Raw genomic sequence first — 26,224 nt, forward strand, 5'->3', positions numbered from 1 at the left:
TAGTGAGATGTTTGAATTTGTCCAGTGTGATTTTCCATAAGCAGGGTCTGCCCCATTCGTACCCACGAAAAATCCGGCATGACTGATGGGTATGTGGACAGGTGGAACGCCTCCAGGGTCTTCTCCCATATGCGAGAGATATGCGATCCAAATCTGGCCAAAAAAGTACAGAGATATTCTGTTAAAAAAAAAAGAAAAAGTACAGAGATATTTTAAAATAATAAAATAAACTCAAGATAAATCTTTTCTTTTAATAACTATTTCTTGCAGCGCAGTCGGGGGCTTCTTTTTGTTGTCCTTATCCCGTACACTGACTCACTTACCCTATTAAATATCAAGAAAAAGAGTCAAGAGACAACAAGGACACGAATAATTCTTCACTTTAATTTACCGCGTGATAGGACCTTTAAATTTTAATTTTATTTAATATAATTTTCTAAATTTAATTTAATATGTAATATGATTTATAATTTTTACTTATTCAATGATTTTTGGAGTCACAGTATATGTTCACTTTAATTCCTAAAAATATTGAATTTTTTCATACAAAATATGAATTAATCTGAACATGTATTAAAATAATAAGGAATATATTGAACTAATTTAAAGTTCATTAATTATATTACATATTTGATGAAAGTTTAAAAACCATTTATATAGTTTTTTTTTTTGATGATCCAGGGAAATCCCGACAGCCCCATGGCGGGAAGAACCGTTATGTTGTTCATCTTTTTTTGGTTGGTTGAAGTGTATACTGTTGATTTAAAAGAGAAAATATATTTTTTTTTGTCGAAGTTTATACTGTTGATCTAAAAGAGAAAATATCCCAGCCTACCCCATTTAAATTAAAACCATGAAAATGCGGAAATCAAAGAAGGAGAGAGAAATTGGGTTTCGAGAATCAGCATTGATCCGATTCTTAAGATCTACGTTAATTCTTGATATTCTTAATCCACGAATTTGCATTCAAGGGTTAAAGTTACCGGAACTTGCCGACACCCCCTGTCGCTTCTGCACTTACTTTTCTCGGCGCTCCTGAACGCGGGCCCGACACGCATTCGCTATGCTCCCCGCCGTCATCTCCTCAGCTCTCTCTCTTTCACTACTATTTTTCTTTTGTAATTTTCCTGAATTATTTTACGTGAGCAGTTTGACTTTGTACGGTGTCATTTTCCGTAAGCGGGGTATGCCCCATCTGGCATGCCCCATCTGGCATCCGTGGTACATATGGCGCCACATAGGAGGGAGGGGGACCAGAAAGAAAGAGCGTAAAGTTTCGTCCTTTTCCGGTCCCGGACCACCCAATATTTTTTCATAATTGATGGGTGCATGAGCAAGGGGCGGTCCTTCTCGCCCGGGTCTATGTGCATACTGCATTGGGCGATCCAAATCTGGCCAACAAGGAAGAAAGAGAAAATTCTACAGAGATATTTTAAAGTAAGAAATTAAAACTAAACATGATAACTTTTCCTTTTAATAATTATTTCTTGCAGTTGGGGCCTTCTTTCTGTTGTCCTTGTGCCCTACACTGATTCACTTAGCCTTTTTATATATCAAGGAAAAGAGATGAGTGACGGACACAAGAAGTCCTCAACTTTGGTCAACTTTAATTTAATATTTAATATTATCTTTGAATTTCAAATTTATTAAATATGATTACGGAAACTTAATTTAATATGTAATTCGTTCGACATGATTCATAATATTAATATTATCCTTTATATGAAATATGAATTAATTTGAACATGTACAAAAAGTCGAGGGAACATATTGAATTAATTTAAAGTCTCGGAATCGAATTACACAGTCTCGATCAGCCTTCAGTGACCCGTATATCTTTTACCCAGGAGAGAAATAGAAAATATCCCGGCCGACCTCCATTTAAAATTAGAAAAAAGATGGATGCTGGGAAATGGAAAAAGGAGGAGAGAGAAATCGCTTCCGAGAAACCAGCACTGATCTGATCCGATACTTAAGTGCCGACATCCCGTCGATACTGTACCGAATCTTCTCGGGCGCTCCTTGAACGCGGGATCGACACGTATTCACTTCCTCCCGTCGTCATCCTCCTGCGCGTCCACCTTCCCTCGCAGCAACGGCAACGGCCACTGTCGTCGCCATCTTCTCTCGCGCGCCCGCTGTTTCAGTCTCTCTCTCTCTCTCTCTCTGCGCGGAGGCCTTTCGGCTTCGGCTTCGGCTTCGGCGACATGAACGATCCTCTGCTCGACGGGGAGAGCAGCGACGCGCGGCGGAGGAAGGAACGCTTCAAGCGCCGCTCCGATGCCCTCGCCTACGGCTCTCCTTACCAGAAGGCCGCCACTCTCGTCGATCTGGTGAGCCCGTCCCCTCGCGCCCCGCCGGCGAGCGAGCGCGCGCGCCTGTCTCGCCAGCTCGCTCTCTCTCTCTCTTCGTCTTTCTTTCTCTTCCGTTTCGATCCCCTGAGTCGGTTTTAGTCGACGACCGCGTGCTGCATTTGCGCTGGGACGTCGCGTCGTCTTCTCCGGCGCGCGACGAATGGGAGGGCTTCCGTAGCATGAAATCAGCAGTCTTTTTTTTTTTTTTTTTTTTTCGGTTTCCAAATCTCGATCGCGGATTGCCGTCGGAGGTGGCGTCGTGACGCTGCGTTCGCGGCGATCACTTTTCGCCGCGTTGAGATCGTCGCTAACTGATGGCACTGCGCTGTTGTTAGCTGTTGAGGTGAGATGGTCTGAGTTTGCGATGTTTCCCGAGTCGTTGAGCTCGTTAGAACCGGGTTACGTGACGGGAACGCGAAAAGTCTCGATCTTGTCTACGGCAATTTAGCCGCGAAACATTGGAATGTGCTCTTGTTTGATTATCAAGTTTTTGGGATATTAAATCTTGAGTGCTTCTTTCTAGCTAATCTTGGCTTAAGCTTGTAAACAACTATTTCGAGTTTCTTTCCTGCCCAGCTTCCGTTTCCATATCTTGCTTTCTTTGTTTCAATCGTGGCCCACTGCTTTAGTGCCTTTTGACTTGTTTTCGTATGAGAACCGTGAGCTTGTAAACTATATTATTGAGGATAGGTGTTCTGTATATGCGCTTATTCCCTATCTCGGGGAATGAACCTATAATTTTTTTCCTCCTGCTGGAATGATCATTGCTGATGTTCGTTTTGAATAATCACGTGCGAATTATTGAAAATGCATCCTGCAGGCTGAAGATGGTGTCGGTCTTCCTGTTCAAATTCTCGACCAGTCAAATTTCGAGAGTGCTGCCAAATTCTACTTCGTGTTCACAAAATTTGACATCATCTGGTCCCTTAATTATTTTGCCTTAATAGTACTGAACTTCTTTGAGGTTAGTCTGCTTTCTGGTCTCTTCTTCACTGGCAGAGGGCCTGCGTCCCCAGAAGTTGCCAAGGTTACTGCACTAACTCTTTGCCCCTGCACAGAAACCTCTGTGGTGTGCCAAATACTCTGCAGATGCTTGCAGCGAGAGGGAATACTTTTTCCTGGGACAGTTACCATACTTAACGGGTGTAGAATCTCTCATATATGAGGTAATTGTAAAAGCCCTGTAGATACATTTGGTGCCACTTCACTTATGACTCTCGTGATATAAATGAGACCTTATGTGCTTCATTTATTGATTTTCACCAAATTTCACATTGGGGAGCAGGTTCATCTTGAAATTCTGCCTGGCGTTTATTTAAGTCTTTTCATAATAATTGAGACTTCATAAAGAAATTACATCTGTCCTTCCTTGCACGTACCTGATTATACAATCATATAATGCTTGTCATACTTCAAATGAACATTCATTGATGTGCCTATCCCCACTATGCCTATGAATGGACACTCTGTAGTAATTTTTTTTTTTTTTGAAAAAATTAATGCTCTCTTCAGTGAGGACCGTTATCTTTTCTATGGTGTTACATTGATCAAACTGCAGAACTTGTCGTACTTTTGCAAATTGTATGAGTTCTACCCAGCTTATGCTAGCAAATACTTGAGATATTGTTGTGTGAGGAGCTCATGATATTCTTTCTCATGCAGAGCGTAACTCTTGTTATACTCACGATACATACATTCTTTCCCATTTCATATGAGGGGTTTCGCCTCTATTCAAGGAATCATCTTAACCAATTAAAGGTATAGAGCCTTGCTTTTGCCTAGCCATATCTTTAATGATCATTCTTTTCTTGGAGCTGCTTCGCTTTTTTGGAGTTTCTAGTATCCTTGGACACGTGGACTGCGCAAGTACTGAGATGAGTGAACAGGAGGTGCACCATGAGAGAAAAGAAGTTTCCATGTGTAATTTCTCTTCACTTAAGTCATAATAAGGGACGGGCTCTTTAACCTTTGAGTTGTCTTTCAAGCAGATATTTCCTGGGCACATGAAAAGCAATGTTCAATGTATTGCGTCTGGGAGCATTATTCAACGATCTGATAAAAAAACTGCTTGAAAGTGCTGTCTCTGATTACTTTCATGTGGGAGAATGGTGGCTTCAGTCTAATTGTAAATTTTCCATTGCTTTAAGTCTTATAGCATCTCATCATGAAGCCACCAACAAAGGGAAACTATCTTGTGCTTATGATAATACATGTAGTGATCTTGCACTTTTATGATATTAAGTGGAAGCACATGTTCTTAGTTGCATTGTTTATGCAGTTAATACCTTCTCTTAATTGGGGTTGATTTCTGCAATATCGATAGGCTATTAAAATCTCGCATGTCGAAATTCCTTTTGCTGTTTAAATATTTGAATGATACTTTGACCTTGGCTTGATTTTTCAGGTTGTTTGCCTACTGCTTTTGGTCGCCGATTTAATAGCATATGCCCTCCACTTATCTCCTGCAGTGGCCCTTGATTATCTTCCTTTTAGAGCAGCACCTTATGTTAGAGTTATCTTTTTCATCATGAGCATACGGTATGAGTTATTTCCACAATGTTTCTTTAAATCAGCTGGTTTGACATGCTTTTAGTATTAAATCGGAAAAACCTTACGCAGATTATTTTGCATATTTGTTTCAAAATGGAAAAAAAAGTTCGAAACAGGATGTCATTTTTTAAGTCCAATTACATTTTGGAATTATACTTTCACACTCCCCATTATAGTTGAAGTCATACTTTCCATTTTAATGGTCTAGAATTACACCTCTTCTTATATACTATAGTGAAGGAAGAAAGGAATTTTTCCATTCTAAATTTTTTGAGATGAATAGTAAAATATAGGCAGGACTGCTTTCTTTCCAGCTATGCATCTCTACATTTTCACATTATGCTCTCAAATTTTACCTTTCCTTGTTATTATAGGGAACTACGAGCGACCACCTCCATTCTGGCTGGCATGCTTGGAACCTACTTAAATGTCTTGGTTGGTTTAGTCCCTCTTTTGCTCATTTGAATTGCTTTTGCTCCACTAGCACGATTTTGTTTCACTAAAGTTAGTGATAGATTATCACATTTTAGCAAGTATTTTCTCTATTAATGCCAATATATGGCGTGCGTTACATGATGTTTTCCCTTTGTTTTGCTTATTTTCCTGTTATTCTGGTAAAACTGCAGGCTCTGTTGCTTCTGTTTCTTTTGTTTTCCAGTTGGGTAGCTTATGTCATGTTTGAAGATACCGCACAGGGAAAGACTGAATTTACCTCATATGGTGCCACCTTCTATAAGATGTTGGTGTTATTCACCACATCCAATAATCCAGATGTATGGATACCGGCATATAAGTAAGTAAAATTGATGTAAATGCTTTAAATTTCCCATGTTGATTGTCAAGAGAAGATCTTTTATAGCCATTCGAGAAAAAAAAAGAAAAAGGTTTTACCCTCAAAACTACTGGATTACATATTCCCAAGATGTGACTGCGACTTAGCTTGCCTTTTAGCTTTGTTTTGTCTGCTTGCTAAATTTCTTATTTTCAAATTGGGGACATTGCTTCTGTCTGTCTCTGTCTCAGTCCCCCTGTCTTTGTCTATCTCTTAATTTTACCTTTGGATATTCTCTATTAAATTATTAGTTAGAATTCTTTCATAATGGACACCTAGACTTTCTTTCTTTATTTCTTCAGACTAGGCGGGCACATAAATATGCCCTTGATCTTTTGTTTGGGACTGACGATTATCTGAGAATGTCTTAAAATTTGGACCAAACATTTTTGTTTTTTAGATGATTACATATCATAAAGGAATAAGGGATTATGTATCATAAGGGAATGACCGGGGTCTTGGGTCTGGCTTAACTTCCTCACTTCCTCTATATTTGTATTATCATCATGTTATGCAGCAACTTGACTTCCATATGTTTTTGTTCCAGAGTTTCACGTTGGTACTCCCTTTTCTTTGTCCTCTATATCCTGCTGGGGGTTTACTTTGTCACGAATTTGGTCCTTGCTGTCGTGTATGACAGCTTCAAGAGTCAGGTAAATTTTCTTGGTGTCCCTGCTGTTTCAGTGATTAAGGGGTATTAACTCAGGCAAATATTTCTATTCAATATCTCACTTAATTTCTTTGGGGAACTTTCTTTGTAATGTTTAATTTGCATTTGAAGGAAAATGTTGACATTATGTTAATTTCTTTTAGCTCGTGAAACAAGTTTCTGAGATGGACCGAATGAGGGAGTACATGTTAAGAAAAGCCTTTAATCTCATAGATAAGAATGTAAGTATGTTGGCCTCTCTTAAATACTCTTTGTTATATGTCTTTCATAAGGAACCTCTTTTACTTTTCATTTTGTTTTCACTATCTATAGAGAACATGCATCTCCTTGTGCTGGTCATTCATGAGAGCTAGTACTCTCATTTTTGGTGTGGTACTCGAAGTTTTCATGGTGTAGGTCTCAAAACTCATGGAATAGAAACAGCTAAACATAATCAAATGGGTTTGTATGCGCGTTAAGACCTGTTAATTATTTGGTTTCTTTGTAAACTTCTCACATGTTGTTTGCTGTTCCCATCTTCTATGCTGAAGTTATCTGATATAGATATTTGATGAGAAGAACAGCTCTTAGACGTTCTGATGACCTAAATTTATACTAAAAAGGTTTGAATGTATATGATTGATTGAATAATGCCCTTGGGCACAATTATGAGCCACAAAAGATAATATACTGTGGATGTCTCGAAGGTGAATAATGGAGGCCGAATATATATTCTCTTTATCATCCCCTTCTCCCTCTCTTCTTGTTTCTCTTTCCTCTCCGTGAGAAGCATAAATAGCCTGTAGTGATGGATTATTGGAGCTCTTCCAGGGAATCATTCTACTTTGCTGTTGCTTCTTCCATGGGATCATTCTTACTTATATTTTCCTAGAGTGATTCGGGTTATCCTCTTACTTGCTCGTCTTATACTCAAATCTATACCCGCATGTACTCGTCTCTGATGCGCTTCTCTTTTTTTGCATGCAGAAGGTTGGGTATATCAATAAAGAGCAGTGCGTACACCTGTTTGAAGAACTGAATCACTACAGGTATATAAGCATGCTACTGCAAGATGACTAGAACTATTGTTTCTTGTTTTCTTTTTATAATTTCCAGCTTGTCAAGTTAAGCATTCATGCATATGTAAAAGCTGCCAGAGAACATGCAAGAACATGTGTGGTGAATTGTTTGCATTATGAAATGTCATGGGATGCTAGTCAGTGCCCTTAAATTTTAAACTAGAAGAGATAGTTCCAGCAGAGAAATCCCAAACAAAGAAGAATGCGATATTGCTGCTGTAAGATTATTTTGATTATCTTGAAAATAGCGTGTTTGTCTTTGAATTAGAGCTGATTGATGATGGTAAAGAATGACCCTATCTTCTTAGGGCCTGGAAGCAACAGTAGCATGAAGAAAAGCCTATCGCACTTTAACTGCTGAACTTTGCACGAATAATCAGGATCTCAGAAAAACTAATTTGCTTTCACGTCACTTTGACTTTTGCTCTGACTAATGTCTGGGTAATAAGCTTGCCTATAATCAAGCGTGGCTTCTGTGCCTTACGGTGCAAAGATAATAGCCATCTTATTTCTCTTAGAAAGTGGTTATTCTATATATTTTCCTAACCTTGGATGCTGGTCTTTCGAATGTTCTTCCAGGACACTGCCAAAGATATCGAGAGAAGATTTTGAGTTAATATTTGTTGAGCTGGATGATAGTCATGACTTCAAGGTATCAAAAAATTGGTTAAGCTTTTGGTTAATAGTCTTGTCATTTCTTCCATTAGTTTCATTTTTGTTTAATGGACTTTCTTCTTTGCCTCTTCACATGTTAGTTGTATGGTTTCAAATATGTGCAACGTCAACACTCTTTCCACTAGGCTCTTTATGATTTTCTTACTTCTTGCTTCCATTTTTCTTCTTCCCAATGAGTGAAGTGATCGGATATATGCTGTTTTAATGTATCTCACTGGTGTAGACTTTGCATATGCATTGCCAACTAACTTCCTTTTTACTTCTCAAAAGGAAGAAAAAACAACATATTTTGGAAAGCATATGCACGCATTAAATTGACCATATTATACAATGGAAATGATTTGCCATTTCTTTTTGTGTTTTTGGACTTTCAATTACTGATTTTCATGACAATAGATCATCTACCCATGGTCGGTTTTCTGGTCAATGCTCTATTAGAATTTTCCATCTCCTTTTTCTTTTGTAGATCAACATGGATGAATTTGCTGATCTTTGCAATGCAATTGCCCTCAGATTCCAGAAGGAAGATGTTGTGAGTTGATTCTTTTGCTGATCTGAACATAGGCATGAAGCTTCAGAGTTTCACTCCCATTTGTTATGCCATTGTGCAGCCTTCTCTGTTTGAGAAATGTCCATCAATCTACTATTCTCCATTTTCTGAGAAGTTGAAGGGTTTTGTGAAAAGTCCAAAGTTTGGATATATGATATCGTTTTTCCTCATTCTGAATCTGGTTGCGGTGATTGTTGAGACAACGGTATGGCTTGAACTTTCATCAACCTAATGCTTTACAAATCCCAGCATGGCACTATAGTGAAGCACATGATCACTTATGATAATTGCAGTTAATTGGTTAGTTGATCATGTGACAAAAATGGAGCTACAATTGGACAAGTTTCTATTTTACCTTGTCTTCAATGCTGAAGTGACCTCTATAGCAATTGATGGTCAAATTCATGCATGAGAATGCTGAACTTATTGCTCGTCTCTAATCTCTCAAATATGATTACTTTAGCGACTCATAAGGTGATAATTGTCTAGTCCACGTCTCTTGATGATCAAATGTTGGAAGAATATCTTTCTCTTTTCGTTTAATTTTAGATGCCAATTAATAGCTTATGTGTGTCATAAAAGCTTATCTGAGCTTAAGAAATATGAAACTAGTTGTTACTGATAGGCACAACCTGTGTAAAAGTCCTGGATTCAACCAGGCTTGTAGAACTTGGAATTGTTGATCTCTTCCTTGCATATTGGGATGAGTCGATTTTGGTCAATGGCATGATAAATAATGTGCTCTAAGGTGACTAAGTATGATCTAAATCAGATGCTAACTTAATGATTGTCACGCCTAGTTCAAATAAGGAGAACAGGCTGGCTTTTCTGCAATTCTATAATGAAGTGCTATGACTTGTTTTCTCGTGCAATGGACTTATCTTGGACCTATCACTATTAAAGCTCAAAAGTCACTCTACTTACCATGTACCCCTTACCATCATTATTCCTATTCCCTCTTTCATCATTTGTTGTAAAACAATTCACTTATCTCAGTCCCTTTAGTACATTATTGTGGTAGTTATTGGAATATTAATGGAGCTAATGGTTTGGTTGTGTTTCAGCTGGATATTGAAAACAACTCTGCCCAAAAAGTGTGGCAAGAGATAGAGTTTATCTTTGGTAAGTATATGCCGGGTATTCCTGTGGCATTTAATGGTATATGAGTCACATAGTTCCTATTTGGAATCGGAAATAGCTGCAATAAGTATGACTTACCTTCTTACAAGAGTGAAATTTTATTTATCAAATACCAGTTTGAACCGGCTTTAATGAGTTCTATCTAATGGGTCATATTATTGGTTGTGCTTTCATTGAGTTCAAAATGTCTACAGATGTTGAGTGAGTGAGGATGGATCTGATATTTTCTTGTATTGTCTTTAAGTGTTATGGCTATTTTGTCTTGAAACCATTGAAAAGATTTACTTGTTAATTCGTGCTCATTTTTAGTGAATTGCTATCTGATTATGCTCTCTCTAGCAGAACCAGATGTCTTTATAATGCCGGAGTGAGATCCACTTTGTCAGCGATCTTAAAAGCAGTCATGTGGTCATTGTTTCCAATCGTGCATCTAAATGTCTAATTGCCTACTCATTTGGAATCTTCCTTTGTTTTTGAGCTACTCAATATCCTTTTTCACTGGGATTTGGTTGGCAATTTTTGGGCCCATCAATTATTGTAGATCTTAGACATGAGAAAATAAATTGGCACTTGTTAATCTTGTATATTGTGTCAGTTGATTGTCATATCCTATGATTTTTGGTTAATTCTTTTAGAGGGCTTGTAATATGCTGTTATGATTGATATTTTTATTCTGTCCTACAGGTTGGGTCTATGTGCTTGAGATGGCTTTGAAAGTCTATTCATTGGGATTTGAAAATTATTGGAGGGATGGTCAAAACCGCTTTGATTTTGTGATCACCTGGGTGATAGGTGAATTTTTCATGCAATGATAGATCATAAATTTTTCAGTGCATATAATTGTCTGACATATAAATGTTCTTACTTACTATGATGGCCATGATGCCCCTACATTCTATACAAAGACCTAACGGCACACATTTTTTGAATTGTAGGTAGTCCTTTTTCCCATTGAATTCTCTGAATATAGTAGCCTGTTTCGTTGAACCTGGAATTTGTTGTGGTTGAGATATGTATGTATGTGTGTGTGTGTGTGGTCTTTATACCCATGCGATGCATATGATTATTGAACATACTGCCTTTCTTCATAAGAATTGCGTTTCTATTTAGTTATTGTCAGTAGTGCATTATTTTCTCCATTAGTTCATCAGGTTTTTAACTAGAAAAATGGAAGTCCATTATCAGCTGTATGTACAATACAATGAAGCATCACTAAATAGAAGAAATTAATGAAGATTATTATTGGACCCCTAGTATCAAATAAATTACGGACTCTAGGTAAAGCTGATGTCATTGAATAATTTAGTGTTGAGATCCTTTTTATCATTAAAATACAGTAAATTTTCACCATAGGCCAATTTATATGAGATGATATAAAAAAAATAAATGTACAGTTATTAGCAACTCTTTGGGTATTTAATCAATTACAGAGTTTGACGTAGATGATTCATTGAATACGTTATAAGAACTTCTTATCACAAATAGTAGAATAAATGGTTGTCAATTTGCTGATTGCAATGAGTTGCAGCTGCTCACCTGCTTTTTACTTACTTTATGTTTGATGAGACTTTCTAATGGGTGCCCAAAGGGAATTTGGTGAGAATAATGCATATAGAACATGTTTTCAAGATAAACAATGAGCAAAGTATAGTAATTTCAAATGTCACAAGACATTGGAACATGCAAAACATCTCTTTACATTTTCAAAGTTCATAAGATAAAACTTAAAGAGTGTCTCAAGAGAGTTAGGTAAAATTTTCCATGTAAAATAACTTGATGATATGACAAACATTGAAGATAGTTGAGGTCCAAGGTTGTTTGTATGTTACATTTGACTATCAGCTACAATATGCATATATGCTAATAACAAGTCAGTTGTCAAATAATCATGTCTGGATAGATATGTTAAAGCTCCTCATTTCTGAACTGATACTTGCTGCTTTGCAGTCATTGGAGAAACTATCACCTTTGTGGCTCCTAATGGACTTGACTTTCTTTTAAATGGAGAATGGTACGCATGATATAAGTTTCTGATATATCCCATTACTTTCTTCGCTTTGCATCGGTTTGGAATATGCTAGGTCCATGAGGGAAATTTTGCAAGTGCGCTGCTTTTAGGAGCTGTACCTGCTAATCTAGACATGAAATTCCTGGAGAGGAACATCATTTAAGTTGCGGATGAGCAATTTGTTAATGAGGTTCTTGCTGGTTCACATGGCCATGTTTGTGGGTTACAATATTTTACACGGAAATCACCTGTAGGCCCTTGGATATGACCAGAAGGTACGTAGGCTAGGTGAAGTGCTCAAAAGATTCTCAGATAGGATAGCTGGGAGACTTGCATTGGGGTGTTAGGAGCAAATCCTATGTTTCCTTTTGGTTGTATGCATTACATGAATTTTAACCAGACTGGAAAACTTTGGATTTTCTTGAATTATGTAATCCACTTTTAGGGGAAAAAATTGTATGACAGGAGAAAAGAAAACTCCTTTCCTGGTTCCTGCTAAACATCAACCAATTATCCATAAACGCTACCCTGAGACTGACTTCAACAATCAGGCTAGGTTGCATATTGGAACAGCCCAGTTTGTTTCTTTCTTTCGATTCTCAGTGACAACATGGTGGGGTTGATCATAATGATGTATAGTGTCCAGTTTACAGTGAACTTTCTTTGATTAAAAACTGGTCAACTAATATAATTTACAATATATTGAATTGACGAACTGGGACAGAAGGTACATCCAGACTCATAAGTTGATGAGGGTGAAATATTAACTATAATTTGTCAGGGTGCCTTCAATGCTATTTCAGCATGACACTGCTTCTTTGAGTTTGCCAAAGTCGAAAGATGTAGCCGTGTACACTTTAAGACAACTTCTAATTTTTTTCTCATATTTCTTTGTTGCAGGATTCGGTACCTTCTTCTTGCTAGATTACTGAGATTGATGAGGCTGCTAATGCATGTTAAACGCTACCGAGCTTTTGTTGCTACATTCTTGACTCTCCTACCAAGTTTGATGCCATACCTTGGAATCATCTTTTGTGTACTGTGCATTTATTGCTCCCTTGCAGAACAGGTATCAGATGCTCTCGTCTTTTTGTCCTCAAACAAAGGATTGTACTTTGGATCATCTGTTGAATGTTTTTGCTTTTCCTCCTTATTGGAATTGCAAACAGTAGTTTATCTCCTACATATCTTTCTGTGGTGAAGAATATTGGGTGGTCTCCCAAGTGTTTGTTTTTCTTCATCAACCTTATTTTTTAGGTGCATTATCTTTTCTTCTACAGTAAATATGAAATATTGAAGTATCGACTCCTTCCATGTTTAGTTTAAATAGTTTGGAGGGAGCATTTCTAATCAATTAATTTTTTGCATATATTGTCATCAAACCTGCATTCCTATTTTTAAAAAGGGAAAAGTAAGACTCTGCTACTCTGTTAGCCGAAGCAAAATGACCACACATCCACCACTTTTAAAAATCAAATAAGTATGATGATTCTTGGTAGGAACCTTACAGCTTTTTTCAGCCTTATCAGCTGAATTTTCTGAGAACGACATCCTTAGTTGGTCCTTGTGTCATAAGTTGAATTTATTAAGGATGAAATATCATGTCTTTATTTCATCTTCTCAAGTTAATTCAACTTAATACTGTTGTTGAAATTCTTTTCTGTAGATCTTTGGTGGGATGGTCAATGCTGGGAACTCCAAATTGGAAGAAACTGATCTTATGGCTGATGAGTATCCTTTGTATTGTCTTGTTCTCCCTCCTTTTCTATTTATCTTGAAAATCTTTGTAAAATCTACTCCCTCCCTCCCCAGCCCCTTCACACCCACAAGAAATAACTATGTTTCTTCCATTTCTTTTAAATAAGGGGCCGAAATAATGCCAAAAAGGTGAAAATGCAGTATATGTTTCAATTGGAAAATTGTAGATGATTTTCGATTGACAATGAAAATCCTATTTAAAAAAGAGACAATTAAGATTTCAAAAGAAAGGGCAAAAATAATGAATACTTAATCTGCAGAATCGTAGCTTTGTGCAGTAAGGATTTAAAAGAAACTACTTGAAGCTAAATTCATTATCCATGATTATTAGAAAATGCAAATTCCTCGTAATGAATGCCTTTTAGATTTTTATTTCATCTTTAAACCTTTTGGGGCGGACTTTTTTATTACATAAGCAGTTATAGCTTTATGTATCAAGGATTCGAAGGAAGCTACTCAGCTAAATTTTTTGGCCTTGACTATGTAAAAAATACAAATTCGTCAAACTGAATGCCTCCTAGACTTTAATATCATTTTTGACCCTTTTGGGCGAATTTCTTTTACATAAAGGGACAAAAAACTTGTACATGCCATGGTTTGAGAGTATTTCTAATAACCCTGATTCTGTATTCATCTTGTAGAAAGCTTCATCAAATATTTTTCATGTCCTACTTTTGTGCTAGTTGGTGGTATATTTTGTTATTTGGATCAGTTTTTCTTGACATGAGTCAGCTATTTGCTTTTCAATTTTAATGACTATCCAAATGGAATGGTGACACTTTTCAATTTGTTAGTCATGAACAACTGGCAAGACTGGATGCAGGTGCTGCAGTCACTACATACTATCTGATATATTGTGTTTTGTTCCTAATGGCAGAGCATCTTATGAATTAATTTATTGTCTTGCTACTTTCCAGAGCTACAAGGAACTAACAGGGACCTCTTGGACCCTCATATATTTCATCAGCTTCTACCTAATAACCGTTTTACTGCTCTTGAATTTGGTGAGTTTTATTTGATATTCACAGGGACATATCATTGATTTTTTTTAACATTCTAGAGTGCATTTTCCTCTTGAAGAGAGTTTGCTGACCATTAATTAAATAAGCAAGAAGTTTGAAGAGAAGGCATGGAAAAGTTTATGAGAAGACACTGTTTTCTACAAGAAGCCAGCTAAATTGCTTCTTATTGAATCAAGTTCTGGCCGGATATGCATGCAAAATGACTTATTTCTGCTGTAGATGTATTGGATCAACTTGCTTAGACTAAGCAGTATCTATTAAGCAGTCATCCTAGCATGAGGCAGACTGTAGAACCTTGTGTTGGTTGAGCTCAGCTAAGCCTCTGCGGAGTCTTTCATGAGCAATACCATCTAGGCCTCACCCACCTAATGTAGTATGCTTATGTCAAGGAACTTCTTCTTCCCTTATCAAGTTCAAAGGGGGTCGTGTAGTGTGACACATTCGCAAGTTGGAGATCATATTGGTTTTCTCTATCAAGAAGAGAATTTCTTTCTATTACTGGTGGAGAATGAGACCTTTACCTCAAGCACTGTAGGCTGTGTGGGAAATGATTGGCACATGTATCGTAGCTGCTGAAGATGTTAATTTCCTTTTATCGGTCTCCATACTTGCATTAGAGATAGAGTGCAATTGACAACTTAGACAGGGCTGTGACTAGTGATTTGTTAACTTTCTAGGCTTTTGATTCTGTATCCTTTAATGCATCATCTCCTCTATAGTAGTGTTTTCCAATCATCAAAAAGTGCACTTCGTGCATGTTAGTGCTGGAGAAGGTACCTTTACCTCAACTGCTGCAGATTATTGGAAATGGCTGGCACATGTACTTTAGTAGCTAAAGATGTTATTGCTTTTTAGGGGGTCTCCATACTTGCATTAGAGAGATCCAAATTGAGCCAGACAATTTATACAAGAAGCCCTGACTTGAAAAATGTTAACTTCCTTGTCTCTTGATCTGCATTATTTTGATGCATCTTTCACCCCTATACCACGGTATACCCAATTATTAAGCGGTATGCTTTTAGATAGGTGAAATGAATGTTGAGAATAATATCTGAACAAGCTATGCTTCTTTAGCATTGCAGTAAATTAATGGCATGGACAATTTTGAGAGGATTTTGCCAAATATGGCAGTCAGACTAGCAATTATATTTATTCTTCTAGATTCTGTTAATAGTCAGCATGGTCAAGCATTCTCATCTTCTTATTGGAACTCGAAACTTTATGAGTTGGCTTGTTTTAATGATTGACTGAAACAGTATTACTAGTGAAAATTGATTAGATAAATGAAATCTTGATTTTTTTATTCTTCAGTCATATAGCAAAATACATCCGCTGATGGTTGAAACTGTATCCTTGAGTTCTGTGGCAATTGTTAAATTAAGGGCTTGCATTTTTATTTCCATATGATTACAGGTCGTTGCCTTTGTCTTGGAGGCATTCTTTACTGAGATGGATCTTGAATCATCAGAAAACTGCGAGGAACAGGACAAGGTTTGTATTATCTAGTAAAGGTTATGACAACTTTTAGGTACATGAGCTATTGTCGGCATAGAATTGTCCAATTGCCAGTTATTATTAGAATCAAGCTTTTATTAATCTATGCAATCCCCATTATATAGGAAACAAGGGGCAGGCGGCCTCATTCAGTCGGGTATGTACCATGTGGACACGATTTAGTGATACCTGTCTTCTTATTTACAAGTGATTTAGATTATTGTGTGATGCATTACCTTTGTTTCTTTTCCTGGTTTAATACAGCACGAAGACAAGAAGTCAGAGAGTTGATGTCCTGCTTCATCATATGTTGAGTGCGGAGCTTGATAAAGCAAAATGCACTATTCCTCAACCTTAATCATGTAGTATTGAGGTAAGAATTTATTTTCAAGTCCTGCAGACCTCTTTGTTTTCCAAGCAATCTTCACCATGGTGTTTGCTACTAATGCAGAATAGAAAACTGGAAGTTAAATTCGTTTAGATTTCCGAAAAATACCTGTTTTTATCAATTTTAACTAACTTTGGTATCTTAAAGGGCATAGATAGTTTAAGTACTCAATGGATGTTGTTGTCAAACCCTCAACCAAAGTTCAGTATTAAAGGCTGTCATTCTGGTAGGGTTTACTGGTTGGATTGCTAGAATTGCATTTGTTTATTGCATCACATGTTAATCTCATAAGTTCTAGATGGCTCCCTGTTTTGGTTGTTGATGAGTATAGAGGGAGGTACTAGATATAGATGATTGATGCATATGCATGTTAACATTGTCAGACTATAAAGATATATTTCGTCTCGCTTCCATCTGAACTGCAGCAAAATCTCAAGTGCTATAATTTCAGCTCTGCTATAGTTGCTTCATGGTTGCATGTACGAGTTGTCAATGGTTGCTATGTACGTATCATATCTTTTAGGTAGTGTTTGGTCAAATATACGCAACCGCTAGTGGCAGTCAGTCTCTAAATTTGATTGTGTCAGCTCTGTAACAGGTAGTCAGTTGCATGTTACTGTTCCCTTCTTATTTATTCGCCTTCAACTCGCTCACCCTGGTTCTCTAGCTTTCAGCTAGCCTTTTCTTAGGGTGCGGTGATGAAAAAATGGGACTAAGCCTGATTTCTTTTATGTCGTCATTTTGGCTAGTTGCGGGCGTGATTTTGAAGACCCCGATACGAGATAACAGGTTACAGCAGACCGCATTTTATGGACCATTTCAGATAGGCTGGTTCGAACCATACGTATGTAGTTCTTCTTGCCACGGTTTGCTATTGCCTGTTTGTGTTGCTGGGTAAATTTTGTACAGCTGCGAATTTCAACCCTATAATTTGCAACACGAGTTTCTGACTTCCGATATGAGTAAATTTTGTGCACATTACTCAACAGTCAACATGCCGTCTCGGTTAGAGGACACTGATGTCCTGTACAATGCGAGAGCGATTCTTGTTGCATAATATTACTTTATGTTCTGCTTCATTTGCTTCGATGTCACAAGCTTTTGCGTCGCCTATAAAAGTTTTTTTTTGATGTGAGCTGCATTAATTGATATTGTGAGGGCCGATGGCTTAGAATTCTATAAATAATGTTCAAGTCTTTTAATTAATCCCATAAACACAAATATCCTTACAAATGATGCCGAGCGTGGGGCAATCTTATTGAGTCGATGAAAATGAAAATAAAAATAAAAATTCAATTATTAGTACGTAATATGTTAATTTATATCCATGGAGCAAATGATTACACCAAAATATGTAGTTAATACATTACTAAATTTTGATATAAATAATAGGATGATCCATACCAGAATGGGCTTAATAAAAAAAAGAACTAGTTCATTTTTTTAAATTAATTATTAGTTCGTTTATTCATAAACTAATTCATGGTAAAACCTTCCATTTGAATGAAAGACGTTTTGATTGTTTTAGAAAATGCTAGAATATCCCACGCTTTTCTTTCAATACCAGTGAGAAGAATAGACTTAAAAGAAACGGTGAAATTACTAAGACGATTTTTAGAAAATCATGTATCCTTTCATTGAATACTAGTTTAATTCAAAATTTAAATAAGAAAAATGTATAATGGTTCTATCCTTTTTCTTTTGAGCCTGACCTACTAATAAAATATTAAGAGTGTGTTTCATAACGTTTCGTTAAAAAAATTGTTCCATTTCTGTTTTGGGAAACAATTTTTGAATAAAAAACGCGTTTGATAAATTTGTTCACGAGAATAGAAAAGAACATAAACACGTTTAGTAAAGATGTATAATTTTTTTGTTTCTTTTAATTTTTTAATATATTTATTTATTTTCCTTGTTTTTTTCTTCTTTTTTCTTCTTTTTGGCCTGTCCCCGGCCTTGGCCATGACCGGCAACTAGCCGACGAGAGCCAACGGCCTCGCCTAGCCACGGCGAGGCTCGCCGGGGTCGGCGACACTTCGGCGAGGTCATCGGGCCTTGATGGCCGATCGTTGGTCATGGCCAAGGCCGACGATTGACCAAAGAAAAAAGAAGAAGAAAAGAAGAAGAAAATAAATAAAAGAAAAAAATAAAAGAAAAATTGTTTCTTGGAACAAAAAAATAGATTTGGAACAAAGATGCAAACAAATGTGTTTTTGTTCTTTTTTTGTTCCTGGAACAAAAAAAACAGAAATTGTGTTCATGAGAAGAAGAAAAGAATATAAACAAATATGGCCTAAAGTAACTTGGAATTTGTTAGGTAAGAATTGGGATACATAGGGTAATGGTGGAAAAACACTTGAGCTTCGTATAATTGTTGCTTTGCATAAAGAACGATGGATTCTAAATCAAATACAAAAATCTCTTTTATTCAATTATGTGTTTTGGATTCTAGCTATGGAGTTTTTGAGGTGTCGTTTTCACGGTTTAACAACCATAGTTTGGAATTGGAATGTGCAAATTTTGCCTTTTATTGTGTGTTTAGTAACATTTCTATTCAAAAATTGTTTTAGGAGACAGAAATAGAAAAAACTATTTTTGTTCCGAGGAACCATTTTCAAACAGAAGAATGCGTTTAGTAAATTTGTTCCTCGAATAGAAAAATAACAGAAACATGTTTGATAAACTTGTATAATTTTTTTTTTGTTTCTTTTAATTTTTTAATTTTTAATTTTCTTTTTTCTTCCTTTTACGTCGCCGACCTCCGCCATGGCTGGCGACGCTCCGGCGAGGTTGTCGGCCCTTGATAGTTGGTTGCCGACCATGGTCGAGGCCGGCGACGGGCCAAAGAAAAAAGAAAAAGAAAAGAAGAAAATAAAGAAAAGGAAAAAAATAAGAGAGAGATTGTTTCTAGGAAGTGTTCTAGGAACGAGAAAGAAGTTTTTATTGTTTTTGTTTGCTCCAAATTTGTTCCGGGAACAAAAAAAATATAATTGGAACAAAAACGCAAATAAACGCGTTTATGCTCTTTTTTGTTCCCAGAAAAAAAATAGAAATTATGTTCATGACTAGAAGAAAAGAACACAAACAAATAGAGCCTTATGGGAATCTTTTGTCCAATGAAAATTGATTTTTATTACATAAATGGATTGTACTTGTTGAGGCAAATATTTTGACATTTAAGTGCTGTTCGTTTCGCGGAAAATATCATGTTTAGGAAAATATTTTCCTGGAAATCATTTTTCGGGAAAATGACTCTATTTTTCGGTGTTCACTAAAATCTAAAATTTGAGTAGAAAATATTTTCCACCATTCGTTAGCTCATTTAATTATTTGGGAAAAATTATTAAAAATTGAATTTTAATATTTTTAATTACCAAAAAATTAATTTTGTTTTTATATATTTTTAAAAATAAATTTTTAATTATTTATATTTTTAAAAAATCGAAATTTTTATTATTCATTATTTTTCTTTCTTTTTCTTTTTCTTTACATTCCTCCTTCTTCCTCCTACTTCCTTCGCCGCCGCCTCCTTCCTGCCTGATGATGGCCGGCTGCCCGACGGTTGACTAGATCAGGTGGTGAGATTCGGCGAGCTCGAGGCTCGGCTGATCTCGCCTGAGCTCGCCACGAGCTTCGCCGAGCTCGGGCGAGGCCTGAGCCTTGCCCGGCCTTGCTGGATCTAGCGAGCCGCGAGCTCCGCCTAGGCTGCGAGAGCTCCGCCTCGCCGGTCGTTGGCTTTCGGTCGGTCGTCGGACACCGGGCTGTGGTTTGTCGTTGGCCACTGCCGAAGAATAAGATGAAAAGGAAAGAAAAAAAGAAAAGAAAAGAAATTAAAAACTTGATTTAAAAAGAAGAAGAAAAAAAAGCATAAAATTAAAGCGAAAATGTATTGATAAAAAGAAGTAAGAGGGAAGAAGTTATGGAAAACGTTTTCCTCACTTTAAATGTTGTTTTTTCTAATGATGGAAAACATTTTCCTTGACTAGTTCATTTTCCGTGAAACGAACACCGGAAAATCCGGAAAACATTTTCCTGGAAGTCATTTTTCACGAAACGAACAGACCCTTAGAGAGCCACCAAGGGAGGCTGGACATTCCCTAGGCATCGCTAAGCAGTGGTGTGCGTTGAGCATGCGCCCTCATGTGGTGTGCGGCGATGCTTGCACATGCAACATTTTGGGATTAATATCGATTAGGTTACTTGACTAGAAAATCCAACTTGTTGAACCGCTCAACTTGGTTTATTTTTTACCCAGATCAGTCGATCGGTCGGACCAACACCAGTCAAATTGCCAACTATCAATGGTTGGACCGTTCAAGTCGGTTGAGCGGGCTGAGAGTGCGCTCAAGCAGCGTGTGGGAGCTTCAATTAAAGCGATCTTGGGGCCTACATGCTTGTATTGAGATTCCCTATGCTGTGGTATATTTATTTTACATATTTGATGTCTTTATGGATGTAAAATTACATATGAAACCCTAAATACATGTATTTTTAGGGTATTTTTGCATATTTCCTCCGTGTGTGTTTTTTTCCCTAATGATTTCGGAATTACAGATGCTAACTTATGTATATTATCACATAAGAATGTGTAGAGTGTGGATAAAATGCATGGGGTTTAATATGTATCAATAAATAGAGTAATGTAATTGACATGCATATGCTTTTAGTGACAAATTGGCTGTCTTCAAGCATAAAATTACATGTATTTGATGAATGTGAGACATAAAGTTTATATCTCTCATATACAGAGATTCAATGATTCAATCAAGTCGTGACCGGTAAAGTGGCATACTTAATTGAGTTTGAGTTATTATGGGATGTCTCATATTCTAACTTGTTCATGTTTTAATGTGTGATCATACTCTCAAAGCAAGTGATTGTGTATTATTTTACGGAGTGATATGTATGATTAATGAGTGATTCATACTAGTCATTCATACACCAAAAGTGGAAGGTTGGCATTTATTTCTATGGCCGCTATCACGTGGATAATATATAACCGCATGTTATGTATTTTGCCCAAAGATGACTATACGATATACGATAATATATGTTGCTTGTTTTCAGTTACTTTTTCTGTCAACAGTAACTCCATTGTAATAATTGGAGTTTTTATTAATTCAAACTTTAAGAAATGGAGAAATGATTTTTTGGTTGGAATGAATCTGGTAGATGTTTATGTTATTCTTATTGCGGATAAGCCAACAAGTGTCCAATTGACAATGCAAAAGCCTAGAATGCACACTTTATTGCTTGGGAAAAAAGTAATCGGATTTGTTTGTTATTTATGAGGCGATCCATATTTCAGAAATCGGTTGACTACACTGCTAGTCAGATGATGGAAGTCTTGGTTGTTTGATATCGTGTCTCGTCTAATGTTGAGAATATGATACATCTAAAAGCACTCTTCAACATGAAGTATGATAGTTCAAGTGGAGTTAAGGATTACGTTCTAAAAATGATAGATTTGTTCACAAATCTTTAGGCTCTCAACGTTGCTATTTCCATTCCTTGCATTGTGGATTAAGCCTTAAACACTCTTTCTCTGAATTTTGGGATTATCTAGACTAATTATAATTGCTAAGATGAGACCTAGTCAATTAATGACTTGATATAAGGATGGTTAATGAGAAAGATAAACTTAAGGGCACATTGTCTCGTATGCCTTTAATTCTAGTAGTGAGAAGGGTAATGGGTTCAAAAATTATACCATTGTTACTTTTATAGGCATTCATGAAACTGTTGGTCTTTCTAATAGTCTAGATTCTAAGAAAGCATCCTTTACGATTGATGGTGACCATTGTTACTTTTATAGGTAGAAAGATCACAAAAGAAAGATTGCAACAAATATAAAATATGGTTGTCCAAGCGTGAACATGCAATTAATAATTCATTGGCATTTGTTTATAAATTCAACCTATCAGAAGTCTCATAGCGGTGCAATTAATCATGTTGCATTTATTGTATAAGGATTCATAAATTGGAAGAAGCTAAATTAGGTTGAATCAAAGCTAGGAGATGTTATTTTAATTCTAAATTTTGGTTTTAATTTGATATTAAGGAATTTGCATACCTTCTTTTAGACACGACTTAGTTTTTGCATTTTGTTTGGACATGTGTGTCTACTATTTTAAAATAAAGAGCAATAATATTTTTATGTTTTTTAATTCAAATAAGTTAGGTCAGGTATTGCAATATGGTTGTGTTTAACTTTCAATGATAAATACGTCACTTATACAGTTCAAAATGTTGTTTCCAAAAGACCTGTACTTAATGAACAATTTTATGCATTATAGTATAAACATCTTGGTTACAACTCTTAAAAAAGATTTTTTTTTAACTAACTCTAAAAAAAGATTAGAAAGGCTGATAAAGCCTAACATCCGGCCTACTCTTAAAATTTACCTAGAGTTTTTGTGTAAACTGTTTTAGATATAAAATGACTAAAATATTTAAGAAAATTGCAATCCGAATTTGTAACCTATTTGAGGTCATTCACACTAATTAGAACATTGTGTAGAAATTTTTATTTCATCACATTTATTGATGATTATTCTTGATATAAATATCTATGCTCGATTAAGGAAAAATCCGAGTTTCTTCATAAATTCAAGATTTTTCACACTGAAGTTGAGAAACAATTGAGAAAATTTGTGATGGTCGTGAGATATGATCGTGATTGTGAGTATTTTGGTAAGTATGGCGATACTAGATAGCTTAAAGAGCCATTTTTCAAATATTTGAAGGATTTAAGATAGTAGCTTGGTTTACTATGCTTGGGACTGAACCAAATGGTGTGGCGAAAAATAGCAATCGTACTCATGTGGATATGATGATGAGTATTGTTACTAGGACCAATTTCTTTGATTTTCTGTGAGATGAAAGCTTTAACATGCCAAAGCTGTTTCATTGATTCATTTTGAGTTATGGACTAGACGTAAGCTTAATTTAAATCATTTTAAGGTTGGGGTGTCCTGCATATCCAAAATGAAGGATGAACTAGTAATATGGAGGACAATGGATGAAAAGCGTTGAAGTTTTGGATCGTCGCCGATTCACTTTAAAGACAATAAATTCCGAATTAGGTGTCATTTTCGCAGCTTACACCGCCTCCATTTGCTCGATGTTGTTTGGTGTTCGGTATGGCGGTTCTATTCTGGTGCTCGTTCACCGGTGGGGTTCTCAGAAAATACTCAAATTCTACAACCATTGACCTCTTTTGAATTCTTACATGCCCGCCAAGTTCAAAAAAAGGTTCCGTGGTGCGACGACGGCATTGTAAGAAAAGTTCAGGTGGATGGCTTATCTTTTGACCTGTGGTTGGGACTCCGTCCCACACGATTCCTCCTTGATTCACGGTCATGTGCACGTATTAAATGAAACCCAGAAAAAACACATAATATATTTTGGGATTTTGATGTTGACCTCTCTCCAAAGCTAACGGGTTTGGATCCACGTCTTTTTCCCTTAACCAAACCATTATCTCTTTATAACTACCGAGTGTCGATTTCTTTTGGCTTTTCTACCGGTCTACTTGGACCCCTTGAAAGCATATGATTACTATTTTTTTTTAAAAATTTTCCTGAATTATTTTAAGTGAGCTGTTTGACTTTGTTTTGTGTCGTTTTCCATAAGCCGGCCATGCCCCATCCTTACCTAAGAAAGGTAAATCCGGCATAATTGATGTGTGTGTGAGGGGAGGTCCTTCTCTCCCGGGTCCATGTGCGATCCAAATCTGGCCAAATTCTACAGAGATATTTTAAAGTACGAAATTAAAATTAAAAATAATAACTTTTCTTTTAATAATTATTTCTTGCAGTTGGGGGCTTCTTTATGTTGTCCTTATCCCGTACACTGACTCACTTACCCTATTAAATATCAAGAAAAAGAGTAAAGAGACAAGGGCACGTATAATTCTTAATTTTAATTTAGCGCATAATATGATCTTTAAATTTTAATTTTATTTAATATAATTTTTTAATTTAAATTTAATATAAATATGATTCATAAATTTTTATTTATTCAATATGATTTTTGAAGTTACAGTATATGTTCAATTTAATTCCTAAAATAATCGAACATTTTCATACAAAATATGAATTCATTTGAACATGTATCAAAATGATAAGGAATATATCAAATTAATTTAAAGTTCATGAATTACATTATGTATTTGATGAAAGTTTAAGAACCGTTTATATTGTTCATCTTTTTTTTTTTTGGTCGAAGTTTATATTATTGATCTGAAAGAGAAAATATCCCAGCCTACCACATTTAAATTAAAAACATGAAAATGCGGAAATCAAAAAAAGGAGAGAGAAATTGGGTTCCGAGAATCAGCATTGATCCGATTCTTAGGATCCCCGTTAATTCTTGGTATTCTTAAAGGGTTAAAGTTACCGAACTGCCGACACCCCCGTCGCTTCTGCACCTACTTTTCTCGGCGCTCCTGAACGCGGGCCCGACCCGCATTCGCTTCCCGTCGTCATCTCCTCACCTCTCTCTCTCTCTCTCTCTCACTACTATTTTTCTTTTGTGATTTTCCTGAATTATTTTAAGTGAGCGGTTTGACTTTGTACGGTGTCAGTTTCCGTAAGCGGGGTATGCCCCATCTGGCATCCGTACCCAAGAACAGTAAATCCGGCATAATTGATAGGTGCAGGAGCAAGGGGTGGTCCTTCTCTCCCGGGTCTATGTGCGATCCAAATCTGGCCAACGAGGAAGAAAGAGAAAATTCTACAGAGATATTTTAAAGTGAGAAATTAATACTAAAATTAATAACATTTGTTTTAATAATTATTTCTTGCAGTTGGGGCCTTCTTTCTGTTGCCCTTGTCCCCTACGCTGATTCACTTAGCCTTTTATATGTCAAGGAAAAAAGTGAATGACGAGGACACAAAAAGTCCTCGACTTTGGTCAACTTTAATTTAATATATAATATTACCTTTGAATTTCAAATTTATTTAATATGATTTCTGAAATTTAATTTAATATGCAATGTGATTAATAAATTTTTAATTTGTTCATCCACAAATTTTGGGTAATATTTAATATTATCCTTAAATTAATTCACAATATCATTGAATTTTTTTATATGTAATATGAATTAATTTGAACACGAACAAAAAGTCGAGGGAACATATTGAATTAATCTAAAGTCTCGGAATCGAATCACACACTCGATCAGCCTTCAGTGACCCGTGTATCTTTTACCGAGGAGAGAAATAGAAAATATCCCGGCCGACCCCATTTAAAATTAGAAAAAAGATGGATGCTGGGAAATGGAAAAAGGAGGAGAGAGAAATCGCTTCCGAGAAACCAGCATTGATCTGATCCGATACTTAGGATCCACGTTAATTCTCGGAATTCTTAAAGGGCAAAAAGTTACTCATCAAGTGCCGACACCCCCTGTCGATACTGTACCGAATCTTCTCGGGCGCTCCTCCTGAACGCCGCGGGATCGACACGTATTCACTCCCTTCCCGTCGTCATCCACCTGCGCGTCCACCTTCCCTCGCAGCAAAGGCAACGGCCACTGTCGTCGCCATCTTCTCTCGCGCCCCCGCTGTCTCTCTTTCTCTCTCCTCAGTTCTCTCTCTCTGTGCGCGGAGGCCTTTCGGCTTCGGCTTCGGCTTCGGCGACATGAACGATCCGCTGCTCGTCGGGGAGAGCAGCGACGCGGTGCTGAAGAAGGACCGCTTCAAGCGCCGCTCCGACGCCCTCGC

At 36.6% G+C, this 26,224-nt stretch overlaps 2 protein-coding genes across 2 annotated transcripts in view; both read left to right on the forward strand.

Annotated features, from left to right (window-relative positions):
• The window catches only part of LOC104424920 (two pore calcium channel protein 1), a 38,916-nt gene extending 21,429 nt beyond the window's left edge, over positions 1 to 17,487 (forward strand). Inside the window, exon 24 of the mRNA XM_039304735.1 lies at positions 17,249 to 17,487. The gene's annotated coding sequence lies outside the window, so the exon portion shown is untranslated. The remainder of the gene's footprint in view (positions 1 to 17,248) is intronic.
• LOC104424919 (two pore calcium channel protein 1) lies at positions 1,988 to 17,551 on the forward strand. The gene is made up of 24 exons (XM_010037453.3): positions 1,988 to 2,333; positions 3,175 to 3,318; positions 3,413 to 3,520; positions 4,017 to 4,112; positions 4,759 to 4,892; positions 5,279 to 5,339; positions 5,531 to 5,697; positions 6,284 to 6,389; positions 6,550 to 6,627; positions 7,373 to 7,434; positions 8,044 to 8,116; positions 8,606 to 8,671; positions 8,751 to 8,894; positions 9,754 to 9,811; positions 10,514 to 10,621; positions 11,777 to 11,840; positions 12,738 to 12,906; positions 13,504 to 13,568; positions 14,328 to 14,418; positions 14,513 to 14,599; positions 16,031 to 16,108; positions 16,237 to 16,268; positions 16,376 to 16,484; positions 17,249 to 17,551. The coding sequence occupies exons 1-23, from the start codon at positions 2,208 to 2,210 to the stop codon at positions 16,467 to 16,469; spliced, it is 2,211 nt and encodes a 736-aa protein (XP_010035755.1). The 5' UTR covers positions 1,988 to 2,207; the 3' UTR covers positions 16,470 to 16,484; positions 17,249 to 17,551.
• Positions 17,552 to 26,224: the final 8,673 nt, after the last annotated feature.

This window comes from Eucalyptus grandis, chromosome 11 (genome assembly GCF_016545825.1).
Source record: "Eucalyptus grandis isolate ANBG69807.140 chromosome 11, ASM1654582v1, whole genome shotgun sequence".
NCBI lineage: Eukaryota > Viridiplantae > Streptophyta > Magnoliopsida > Myrtales > Myrtaceae > Eucalyptus > Eucalyptus grandis.

What these genes read in the sequence shown, in the direction of transcription:
- LOC104424919 (XM_010037453.3), top strand. Translation starts at nt 2,208, where the DNA reads ATGAACGATCCTCTGCTCGACGGGGAGAGCAGCGACGCGCGGCGGAGG. An exon ending in TAGTACTGAACTTCTTTGAG is followed by an intron (nt 3,319 to 3,412) that starts GTTAGTCTGCTT and finishes GCCCCTGCACAG; the next exon opens with AAACCTCTGTGGTGTGCCAA. An exon ending in TTTTTCATCATGAGCATACG is followed by an intron (nt 4,893 to 5,278) that starts GTATGAGTTATT and finishes TTGTTATTATAG; the next exon opens with GGAACTACGAGCGACCACCT.